This window comes from Sinocyclocheilus rhinocerous, unplaced genomic scaffold, assembly GCF_001515625.1.
Source record: "Sinocyclocheilus rhinocerous isolate Xijiao unplaced genomic scaffold, SAMN03320098_v1.1 scaffold945, whole genome shotgun sequence".
In the NCBI taxonomy this organism is placed as follows: Eukaryota; Metazoa; Chordata; class Actinopteri; order Cypriniformes; family Cyprinidae; genus Sinocyclocheilus; species Sinocyclocheilus rhinocerous.
This window is the reverse complement of record NW_015629570.1, coordinates 958,309-971,455: the sequence shown is the minus strand read 5'-3', so window position 1 is coordinate 971,455 and position 13,147 is coordinate 958,309. Positions and strand designations below refer to the sequence as shown.

Genomic DNA, 13,147 nt, shown 5'->3' with positions numbered 1-13,147 from the left:
ATATTTTGAAGAATGTTGGTAACCAAACAGTTTATGGTTTACAGTAGCCACAGTATGCAAAAATACAATGGCTACCATCAACTGTTTGGTTACCTACACTCTTCAAAATATATTTTTCTGTGCTCAAACACTCATACAGGTTTGGAACAACTTGATGTAAGGAAATGATGACAATTTAAATTTTTTGGCCAAATGAAGCCTTTAAGTTTTCTGTAACATTATGTTCACATATGCAAACGTTGCATTATCTAATTAAATATGCACTCATTTGCATATATTTCCAGAATAATAAACTGAACATTGCATAAAGCCTGGTCCAATTTTTTTTTTACATATTAGAGTTAAAGGCTTTTACTGAGGGGATCTCTCTTTTAATCGCTCCATAAATCACAAAATACCGCCAGAAAAAAACCACCATATTTAGAGGTTACAGTGGGTACGGAAAGTATTCAGACCCCCTTAAATTTTTCACTTTTTGTTATATTGCAGCCATTTGCTAAAATCATTTAAGTTAATTTTTTTTCCTCATTAATGTACACATAGCACCCCATATTGACAGAAAAACACAGAATTGTTGACATTTTTGCAGATTTATTAAAAAAGAAAAACTGAAATATCACATGGTCTTAAGTATTCAGACCCTTTGCTGTGACACTCATATATTTAACTCAGGTGCTGTCCATTTGTTCTGATCATCCTTGAGATGGTTCTACACCTTCATTTGAGTCCAGCTGTGTTTGATTATACTGATTGGACTTGATTAGGAAAGCCACACACCTGTCTATATAAGACCTTACAGCTCACAGTGCATGTCAGAGCAAATGAGAATCATGAGGTCAAAGGAATTGCCTGAAGAGCTCAGAGACAGAATTGTGGCAAGGCACAGATCTGGCCAAGGTTACAGAAAAATTTCTGCTGCACTTAAGGTTCCTAAGAGCACAGTGGCCTCCATAATCCTTAAATGGAAGACGTTTGGGATGACCAGAACCCTTCCTAGAGCTGGCTGTCCGGCCAAACTGAGCTATCGGGGGAGAAGAGCCTTGGTGAGAGAGGTAAAGAAGAACCCAAAGATCACTGTGGCTGAGCTCCAGAGATGCAGTCGGGAGATGGGAGAAAGTTGTAGAAAGTCAACCATCACTGCAGCCCTCCACCAGTCGGGGCTTTATGGCAGAGTGGCCCGACGGAAGCCTCTCCTCAGTGCAAGACACATGAAAGCCTGCATGGAGTTTGCTAAAAAACACCTGAAGGACTCCGAGATGGTGAGAAATAAGATTCTCTGGTCTGATGAGACCAAGATAGAACTTTTTGGCCTTAATTCTAAGCGGTATGTGTGGAGAAAACCAGGCACCTGTCCAATACAGTCCCAACAGTGAAGCATGGTGGTGGCAGCATCATGCTGTGGGGGTGTTTTTCAGCTGCAGGGACAGGACGACTGGTTGCAATCGAGGGAAAGATGAATGCGGCCAAGTACAGGGATATCCTGGACGAAAACCTTCTCCAGAGTGCTCAGGACCTCAGACTGGAACTAAGGTTTACCTTCCAACAAGACAATGACCCTAAGCACACAGCTAAAATAGCGAAGGAGTGGCTTCACAACAACTCTGTGACTGTTCTTGAATGGCCCAGCCAGATCCCTGACTTAAACCCAATTGAGCATCTCTGGAGAGACCTAAAAATGGCTTTCCACCAACGTTTACCATCCAACCTGACAGAACTGGAGTGGATCTGCAAGAGGGAATGGCAGAGGATCCCCAAATCCAGTGGATATAACCTTGTTGCATCTTTCCCAAAAAGACTCATGGCTGTATTAGATCAAATGGGTGCTTCTACTAAATACTGAGCATTTTTCAGTTTTTCTTTTTTAATAAATTTGCAAAAATGTCAACAATTCTGTGTTTTTCTGTCAATATGGGGTGCTGTGTGTACATTAATGAGGAAAAAAAATTAACTTAAATGATTTTAGCAAATGGCTGCAATATAACAAAGAGTGAAAAATTTAAGGGGGTCTGAATACTTTCCGTACCCACTGTAAAATAATTAAATGCTTAGTGCGCTGCTCAAGGTTTACATTTCAACACCAGGGTTATTATAGTTAACTAAAATAAAAACATTTTCGTTGCTTGAAAGAAAATAAACTTTAACTGAAATAAAATAAAATATAAAAAACCTTACATTTATTGGCAACATATAGGCAAGACAACATTTCAAATTTTAATTTAATTTAATTTATTTCATTTCATTTAACTTGATGTACTAAAATAACTAAAACTGAAATAAAAATTAATAAAATTTTTAAAAAAAAAAACTAATAAAAATGACAAAAATGCACAACAAAATCACGAAAAAAGGGGAAAAAAATCTAGCCGATTAAATTATCCATCCAAAAAAATTTTAAATCATGTTTATATACATGGCTTTTCCATATATAAATATATTTCTTGCTTATTTACATGATTTCACACACCTGACCAATGTGTTTTCATAACTTTTCCAGTGGTTTGTTTTTTTAAACCACTTTTAAAAATTTTATTAATATACATGACTTTTCAATATGTAAAAATTGCAAATGTTAATACTGATAGTAGGCATTAATCCTGAGCTGATACAGAATTAATGTTAAACAAAATGAGATATGTTTTGGCTTTACCATTTTATTTAAAAAAAATTTAATTATACTAAATATTAAGTGAATGTATAGAACTCAAGGGCAGAAAGAAAATATGAAAAATATGAACCCTGGATTGCAGAAAATGAATACAAAAAAGAGAAACAGGTGCTGAATGAAATCCGTTTGTACGATGTGTTGTTTCAAGGCACTACAGTAATTCATGCCAGAAAATACACAAATATGCTTCAGTTATCGCAGAGGATATCCCAGCATACATAACCAATGTACTTGTGTGTCGAAATGAGAAAAGTGAGGGCTTACGCTTTGTTTTTCCGCTGTGCGAGAGGCGGGAGGAGCTGGGAGAGTTCAGGAAGGGCGTCGGCCAGCGGTCTCATGTCGCCCACCACGGGCGTGGCCTTCCTCCGCGCCTGCGCCACCTGCTGCTCACGCGCCAGTTTGATCGCACTGATCTCTGGAGATGACAGAGAGACAAACAAACTACATATGAAAAAGTGGTTTTCTGGTAGCAACGAGCAGTAGACACACATTCACATAATTATTCAAATTCACACATGCTAACTGAACTGTTGCGCGGATGTGGATAACACAAGTTGTGAAGTTGTCATTATCATCAAAAGGCATGAAAAGGAAGAAAATAAAATAAAAAAAATAAAAAAAAATAAAAAAATAAGGCATTAAATAATAATTCATAAAATAAGAGGTATAAAACAAAACATAAACAATGAATTGAATAAAGCATACAATAAAAAAATATTAAATGTAAAAAAAAAAAAAAAGAATAATAAAAAATATATATATAGGCATTAAATAACAAATATTTTTTTTAGTTGTATAAAATAAAATAAAAAATGGTGTCAAATAAAAAATAAAGCATTAATTAAAACATTAACATTTAAAATAAGCATTAAAATAAATAAAAAGGTATCAATTAAAAAGGCATAAAAATAAAGTACATTCAAATAAAATAAAATGCATAAAATAAAATGTCATTAAATAAAAAGGCATAAAAAAAAGCTACAAAATGGCATAAAATAAAAAGCATAAAACCTAAAACACAAATTAATATATAATTCATATAATAAAATATATAACATACAATGCCATGATGGAATTTAAAAAGCATAAAATATAAACAAAAAATGTATAAAAAATGTGGAAAGATAAGAAGTTAAAAATATTTTAAAAGTCATTAAATAAAAAAAATCATTAAAATGAATAAAAAACAAAACAAAAGCATAAATACATAAGATAAAAATGTGTAAAACAAAAGGGTATATATTAAAAAGGTGCAAAAGCATAAAAATATATATTTATAAAATAAAATGTATAACATAATATGGCAAAAATACATAAAGCATCAAATAAAAACAAAAACGTGTATAATTACATAAGTAAATACATAACCCATAACTATAAACCTAACCCTATACATAAAAATACATAAAAAAAAACATATCTCCATTTAATCTTGGCAAAGAATCAAAAGAATAAATGTGTTTTAAACAATGTCTAAAATGCCACTTATCACAGTAAAGTTACAGTAGGTCACACACATAATTAAAAAAATTAAAAAGTCAGTTTAAAAGGATCAGTTCATTCTAGTAGGCCAATATCCAGTATGACTTCCTGTCCAGGTCAAAGACAGAAACCTGCAGGAACGGACTGATGTCCCCCGGCCATCTAAAACCAAACCAAAGCTCTGAGACAGACAGCAGGGCACACCAGCAGCTTCAGTCCAAAAACAACAAAGTACATGTAGTAATATGGCAAAAATACATAAAGCATCAAATAAAAACAAAAACGTGTATAATTACATAAGTAAATACATAACCCATAACTATAAACCTAACCCTATACATAAAAATACATAAAAAAAAACATATCTCCATTTAATCTTGGCAAAGAATCAAAAGAATAAATGTGTTTTAAACAATGTCTAAAATGCCACTTATCACAGTAAAGTTACAGTAGGTCACACACATAATTAAAAAAATTAAAAAGTCAGTTTAAAAGGATCAGTTCATTCTAGTAGGCCAATATCCAGTATGACTTCCTGTCCAGGTCAAAGACAGAAACCTGCAGGAACGGACTGATGTCCCCCGGCCATCTAAAACCAAACCAAAGCTCTGAGACAGACAGCAGGACAGCTAGACCAGGACAGCAAGACCAGCAGCTTCAGTCCAAAAACAACAAAGTACATGTAGGGAAGAAAAAAACAGACACAGAAGCACTTCTTTGACAGAAGCACTACGTCTTTTAGCAAACACAAAGAAATGTCATTTTCTCACAAGTGGCCATTTTGGGGGGTTTTCTACTGCCGTTATGATTTCTTTTTACCACTGCATATCTGTATAGAAGTGTTATTGTACACCATTTGTTAAGACCTGGAAGGTCTTTGCGTTTTATGAATCCATCAACATCTTAACCCTCCTCCTTTTTAATTTCCTGACAGTGCGACATGCAGTCTGAGGCTTGGGTTTCGGCTGGAGCCGAGAGCCCCATTAGATCCTAATTATAATCACCTTGGACGGAGCTTGTGTTACACGCCGCATTGATCGGCCGGAGCGATTACAGGCGTCAGAATTGGGGTGTGGCGTTAATGATCCTGCCATATCCATCTCTGAAATTCCCATCGGCCCATGAGAGAATCACAGATCAGTTCACAATGAAAGAAATAGCCTCACATGAGCGTTTCGGGATTGTGTTCTCCGGACAGTTGATGATATTAGAGTTTTTCTTTGCGGGAAAGGAAAGAAGAGAAGGTGAACAAATACTCACTGTTAAGCCATCTTTCCCTGCGCTCCTTCATTTTTTCTTTCTTCGACTGTTGTTTCTTTTCGCCTGTGCCTGAAAAAAAGACATTTTTATATGGATCATTACTGATCAGTTCAACAACAAGCGTGACTGTCCTTTTAAGATTTTATGCATTCAACACTAAAAAGACTTCAAAATAAAAACAAAACAGTAATGATCATAATTCTCAAAAGGGGAAAAAGAAAAAGTTTAGAATGCAATGCAATTTGGTTCAATAATTTAGCAAAAAAATAAAAAAAAATAATAATAATGCATAAATAAAATAAAAGGCATGATAATAAAAGGGAATCAAATAAATTAAAAGACAAAACAGAAATAGAAAATAAAAATTTAAATGAAATAAAATGAAATTTCACAAAATATAAATGAATAAAATTTCATTTTAAACATTTCTAATCTTAAAAAAGTTTTTTATATTTTATTTTTTACTTTAGCTTTATTTTAATTAATAAAACCTATTTTTAATAGTTTCAGTTTAAACATTTCTTTTCTTATAAAGTAAAGTTTAGGTTTTTCATCTGATATTTATATTATTTTATTTAAGCTTTATTTTAATTAATGAAAACAATTTTGAATAGTTTTAATTTTAGTTACCAGTAACAACAGTGGTTTAAATAGAAAAAGCAAAAGAAATGCACTGGACTTTCTAGTTATTCTTTGAAGAGGGCTTTAGTTTTGGTTTAAATGCAGGTGTTTTGGTTCATTTGGGTTTTGTTTTGTCTGCAGAGCATGAACTTCATGCACCTGTCAAAATAACGCAGCGGCAGCCAATCAGTTAAGGACATGGCTGGGAACACAAAGGTTGCAGGTTCAGTTCCCAAAAGAAATGAGCCAGGAACTGCACTGCTGACATCACTCATTTAAATTATATATCATTTAAAAAACACACAGATACTTTAAAATGACATGAAACGGCATTAGCAATATGTTTAAATCATGTGAAACAGAATATAGAACAGAAAATAATTTAGGGAGGAAACAAAACAAAAGCAATGTTCTGACACAAAAAGTCACTATTTTTAATCTAAAGTGAATATTGCGGCATGTGTCATGTCTGTTGGATTGCAAATGGAATGGAAAATAACAACAGCTCTCTTGTGAGTAGATTACAGTAGGATTTCTATTGTCTGTTTAACTGCATGTAACTTCCTGTTCCCAGATAGTGACGTCTTATCAGGGTGAGCATATTGTGTGTATTTAATGATTGTACTGACCTCTGGGGATCAGATTGAGTGTGATGAGGAATTTATATGTGCCTATATGTATATGTATCAGCATAATTTCCATCTGACAGAGGTCATTCACAGACCACTGAGGTCAAACCACGAATAAACCCATGTGATGCACAAGATTTACATGTTTAATGTTCATAAAAAGGAAAATATTAAATTGTTATTAATCATTTAACATTATTATAACATATTCTGATTGTTAGTATAATGAATAATAATTACTTTTCATTAAAATAATTATTTAAATTACTGTGCACTGAAAAAAATAAAAATTTTACAAGATTTGCATGCTTCACTTTCAGAAAACCCACTAATTGGGTGCTTAATAAAAAAAGAATAATTTTTTTAAATAATTACATTTTATTATAACTTTTTATAACAATTTCTTATATTATAACTTTTTATAACAATTGTTAGTATAATGAATAATAATTACTATTAATAAGATAATATTAAATTTCTGTGAATTGCAAAAATAAAAATGTCAAGACTTACTGTGCACTTCATAAAAATGATTAAATTATTATTAATCATTAAATATTATAATATTCCAATTGTTAGTCAAATTAATAATAATTTATAATTACACCTATTAAAAACAACATATAAAATACTATGCATTGAAAAAAAAGTCACAAGATTTACGTGCTTCTCTTTCAGAAAATGCACATTGGATGCTTAATAAAAAGACTAAATTGTTATTAATCATTTAATATTATAATATTCCAATTGTTAGTCAAATTAATTTCATTTTATTATAACATTCCAATTGTTAGTATAAATGAATAATAATTACCATTAATACAAATATTTCAAATACAGAGCACTGAAAAAGTCAAGAATGTCAAGATTTACATGCTCTTGTTAGTGTAATTCGTAGTAAGTACTATTAATTAATAATAATAATAATTGAATTACTGCGCAAATCTCCACAAAAACAACATAAACTGCCCAAACTCAATTTCGCTTGGTACTCTGAAATTATCTGCGTTGTGCAACATATGCTAAAAACAGTTAAACTACAGTGACCGTTTTGTCCAAAAATAACACAAATGCATTAAACCCAGAGAGAAACGCATGAAAATGAGTCGACCTCTGCGATTTCTATCGCCAGAGAAACTCAGCTCAACAAGCTTCTGGTTGCCGAGCAACATTCAGAGGAAAAGAGTGTTTGCATGAGATATTTGATGAATGATGCATTTATATAGCGCTCAACAAGGTATTGTTGTACACCCAAAGCACTTTACAATCATGTGGGGGGTCTCTCCTCAACCACCACCAGTGTGCAGCATCCACTTGGATGATGCGACGGCAGCCACAGGACAACGGCGGCAGTGCCCTCACCACACACCAGCTACAGGTGGAGAGGAGAGAGAGTCATAGAGCCAATCAAGTGGATGGGGATTATTAGGAGGCCATGATTGACAAAGGCCAGGGGGGCAATTTGGCGAGGACACCGGGGTTACACCCCTACTCGTTACGAGAAGTGCCATGGGATTTTTAATGACCACAGAGTCGGGACCTCGGTTTAACGTCTCATCCGAAAGACGGATCATGATCATGATAAAAATGATCATGATAAAAATGCCTTCACATCTCTGCAAAGATCCAGTCACTGAAAGATGGGAAGGTTTGACAGCTTCAGTGACCTCAGTGACCTCTCTTGCCTGGCTGTGGATGTTCATCATGACAGTTCATGTTCTTCATGAACACTTCATTTTTTTATGAATACACATGGATTAAGCTGAGCTTTTTTGGTCAAATCGACATCTTTATCTTAGAGGACATTGTTGAATCTCACAGAAACACGTCAAGGTCACATTTCATTGCGAAAAGAAAAGAAAAATAGAAATGATATTTTGCATAGAGAAAATAAAGCAGATTTTAAACCAGACCAGATTTGTAAAACCTTTTTTTTTTTGCAGCGTTACATTATTTTCATGAATTATACCCCCCATCAAATTCTCATAATCATAATGAGTGCAGACATTTGATTTTGGTTTTAAGGGGAGAGACTGCAGGCAAAAACCCTGTTTTTTCATGCACCTATCAAATTTGAGATTTTGGGCTTTTTGGTTGACAGCAGGTTGTCCAGATGAAGGCCAAAGGGATGGCCCTCCCAGCCATCGCAAGAGAAGCTGGTCGCTCCAAATCTGTGATTTCTAGAATATTGCAGCTTTACAGTGACATTAATTCATTCAAGTCCCCCAAAAAGGCTGGTCATCCATGTAAGACAAATGAATGAGAAGACAGGATAATGCAGAGACTCTCAATGGGGAATCGGTTCAACACTGCAGCTGGAATTGCTCGCCAGTTCAGCGCTAAACAGGGTAAGGATCTGTCCCGGCATACAGTGTCTCTGCACGTTTAAGAGAAGTCTGACTGAAAGCACACTCTGCAGTGACCAAACCTCTCATCAGCAGAAAGAATCAAAAGGCTAGACTCATCTCTGCTGAGGAGCATGTCAGTAAGGCCATAACTATTAGTTATTTTTTTTACCCTATTCACCTGCAGTGTCTCGCCTGTAATTTCCATTGTCCTAAATGGTGTTGATTTTATAGTAAATTACACAGTGGAGATCAAAATTAGAAATCAACCCCCAGTTTCCTATATTTCGAGGTCACTGCTTAGTTCTATTTGAAGTTATACTAAAAGGAGCAGAAGGGCAGTTTTTTTAGGCATATTTCATGAATTCAAATATATTCTGAAGCACAGTATAAAAAACTTAAATGAGATATCTGAAAAAGAACACTTTCAGATACCTCTGGCACCTGGTGCTAATTTCCTTAATTATATGACAAACCTGGATTTAACTGGCAGTCTAACTTTCCAGTTTTCACTGACTTTCCAAGATGGCGGGGCACTCTAAGGTGACTGAAACCCTCAGACAGCAGGTTGTCCAGATGAAGGCCAAAGGGATGGCCCTCCCAGCCATCGCAAGAGAAGCTGGTCGCTCCAAATCTGTGATTTCTAGAATATTGCAGCTTTACAGTGACATTAATTCATTCAAGTCCCCCAAAAAGGCTGGTCATCCATGTAAGACAAATGAATGAGAAGACAGGATAATGCAGAGACTCTCAATGGGGAATCGGTTCAACACTGCAGCTGGAATTGCTCGCCAGTTCAGCGCTAAACAGGGTAAGGATCTGTCCCGGCATAAAGTGTCTCTGCACGTTTAAGAGAAGTCTGACTGAAAGCACACTCTGCAGTGACCAAACCTCTCATCAGCAGAAAGAATCAAAAGGCTAGACTCATCTCTGCTGAGGAGCATGTCGTGTGGAGAGAGGAGAACTGGTCCAAAGTTCACTTTAGTGATGAGAGCAAGTTTCATTTATTTGGGTCCGATGGGAAACATTATGTTCGGCGTCAAACTACTTCAATAATTTCAGATGCTACATCTGTATGTGCTTTCCACATTTTAATGCCAAAGATTGTTTTCACTCATTTCCCAGCCGTGCAAAATGAATCAGTGTAATCCAATTGTAAAAATGAAGCCACATCCGCAGCACACATTTCTGTGCATTTATGTATGCTATTTTGTACGTGTCAATCACTTTGAGGCGACTGGCCTGTTGTGAGTGTGTGTGTGTGTGTGTGTGTGTGTGTTTGTAAGAGAAACAGCATCTCAAATGACCATCATCCTCCTGTGAAGGAAAGCTGAACCTGGACAGATTCGATGCAGGAGTCTCAAGAGAATAACATGAGAGTTACGAATTAGTCCTGAACGATTACGTGTCATGTACACATCAAAACAAGTTTTCGCTCAGTTTTAACAGCGTTATAGACACACAGACGTCTATGTGTTTTTGTCTGTATATGGGCATGACACGGCCGTGGACAAACTGCACAATGAGCTCTGTCCTCGGGAAACGAGTCTGGAGAGGAGACTCGATAAGAGAAACAAACGTCATGTCCTACGACCCACATTTCCCCACTATATCACTTGTTCCAGACTGACGATCTCTGACAGAAAGGCCTGCATGTGAAGTCCAGACACAAACGCCCTGGGCCTCTGCATCCTTCAATAATATGATAAACACAACATAAACAACATCTGCTTTTACACAACGCACTGGGAAAATGACAATGACGTGAAAAGGGGGGAGCCTGAAACTCTTAATATATTGTAATAAAAGGTAATATACTCAGAACAAGATATATATAAACACACATTGTCATATACCATTTTTAACAATGTTATGTGTTATTTTGTTAAATATAATATTTACCACATTATATATTTACCAAAATTACACAAGTAATTTAAAATAAGTAAATGTATGATATTTCAATACAGCAAAAAATTATTTGCATACATTTCTCTCTCTCTCTCTCTCTCTCTATATATATATATTAATTATTTTATTATTGTTATTATTATTAATGTAAGTAATATAAGTAAGGGTAACAGTGTTGAACATTTAGTATGACACTAAAAATATGCATATATATATTAATTTTTTTCATTCAAACCTGTTACCAAAATTTGGGGTATTTAAATTCAGCCAAAAACCCTGATTTGTGTAATTCTGTTATTTTCTACCAACAAAAGAATATAAGAAAATTTAATAATAATAATAATAATACAATTTTAAAAAATCAATAAAATAAAGATATAAATGTATCAATAAGTACAATTGGGGAATAAACAACAGAACAATGAGTAACAGAGTTGATCATTTAGCTTTACTTAAGATATAATTCAGTAGGTACTAGCTAGTTTAGGACCAGATGTTGGTTTTTAGTTGTTGATAAACTTTTATTTCCCATAAGTTAAAGAAAAATATTTGCTTGATATATTTTTTTCCCTTAAAACTACTTCTGTAACAGGGTTGAATAAATTGATTTTTACCTCCTGCTATGCTGTAGAAACATCTTGGTTGTCTTGGGCATCACAGTTTTGCTTCAAATGATTAATTTCAATTTGTGTTGAACATTTAGTATGACACTAAAAATATGCATATATATATTAATTTTTTTCATTCAAACCTGTTACCAAAATTTGGGGTATTTAAATTCAGCCAAAAACCCTGATTTGTGTAATTCTGTTATTTTCTACCAACAAAAGAATATAAGAAAATTAAATAATAATAATAATCATAATAATACAATTTTAAAAAATCTATAAAATAAAGATATAAATGTATCAATAAGTACAATTGGGGAATAAACAACAGAACAATGAGTAACAGAGTTGATCATTTAGCTTTACTTAAGATATAATTCAGTAGGTACTAGCTAGTTTAGGACCAGATGTTGGTTTTTAGTTGTTGATAAACTTTTATTTCCCATAAGTTAAAGAAAATATTTGCTTGATATATTTTTTCCCCTTAAAACTACTTGTGTAACAGGGTTGAATAAATTGATTTTTACCTCCTGCAAACATCTTGGTTGTCTTGAGCATCACAGTTTTGCTTCAAATGATTAATTTGAATTTTACACTTGAATTATAATATAAAACCAATTCAAAGATGATCATAATCTGCAACTGAAAAGCATAGCTTACAACTGCAAAAATCCAAACTTTAGTGTACATTCTTTCCATTCATCATTTGTTTGCCAATTTCCAGACCCTGCCTGATCCACAAGCAGTTTTCCACACTCTCAACCATTCAAAGCCATCACTAAACCGCTCTCAGATCAGAAACAACCCCATCAGCGTGTCAATCCAACCATCAGCCACCACAGAAATAACAACAGTGGTGTTTTTCTGCTGTATCTGCCCGATAGGGATCTCCGGCCCTCATATCTGGAAACCCAATCCTGCCTCTGCATCCGTCTGTTTGCCGCAAACCAGGGATAGGGACAAAAATCCATCATTCCCACCACATCCATCCCAGAGAGAGCATCATGTTCAGAGAGCAGGCTGAAACCGACACCGCCAATTAGGATTGGACAGAACACCCCGGCTGCCCTTTCCTGCCCCTCTGCACTTGCACTTCTCATTTCCCCGTCCCGCCAGCGCTGTGAGGAGAGGTGGCAGGGCGTCTGGGGAGCTGAGCTGGAGGTGAAGGAGGTGAATTTCTGAGGTCACATCGAGACACCGATACCCCAATTAAAGAGGCGAAAAATCTCGTTCTGTCAAAGCACTGCCACAGGCACATCGATTCTCTACATCAACCTCGCTCAAGCGCACATTTAACTAGATCCTTGAACTATATGAATGAAACATAATCCAAAAAAATCATTAAAATAAAAACATTATTTTTAATTGTCTGTACTATATGTGTGTGAATATAATGTACAAAAACAAATACAACAACAATAAAACATCAGATATCTTCTGACTGATTATAAATGAAGCATGTTCAAAAAAAATCAAGGACATACAATATATCTAAATATATAATTAAAAATAGACTTACATTTTAATTTGACATTTTATAGGTATTACAAATATAGTAACATATTTGCTTATTTGTTAAATGTACAAAAACCATAAATAAAACAATAAACAAATCAAATATCACTC

General features: G+C 34.5%; 1 protein-coding gene across 2 annotated transcripts in view; it reads right to left on the bottom strand.

The window, feature by feature from the left end:
• Positions 1 to 13,147, bottom strand: part of LOC107739358 (protein FAM207A-like) — a 20,351-nt gene that overhangs the window by 4,097 nt on the left and 3,107 nt on the right. Inside the window, exons 3-4 of one of the 2 annotated variants that reach the window (XM_016551451.1) lie at positions 5,408 to 5,476; positions 2,930 to 3,080 (exon numbers count right to left, since the gene is read on the bottom strand). In XM_016551451.1, coding sequence (XP_016406937.1) covers positions 2,930 to 3,080; positions 5,408 to 5,476 — 220 coding nt within the window. The remainder of the gene's footprint in view (positions 1 to 2,929; positions 3,081 to 5,407; positions 5,477 to 13,147) is intronic. The other variant, XM_016551452.1, reaches the window with a different exon arrangement.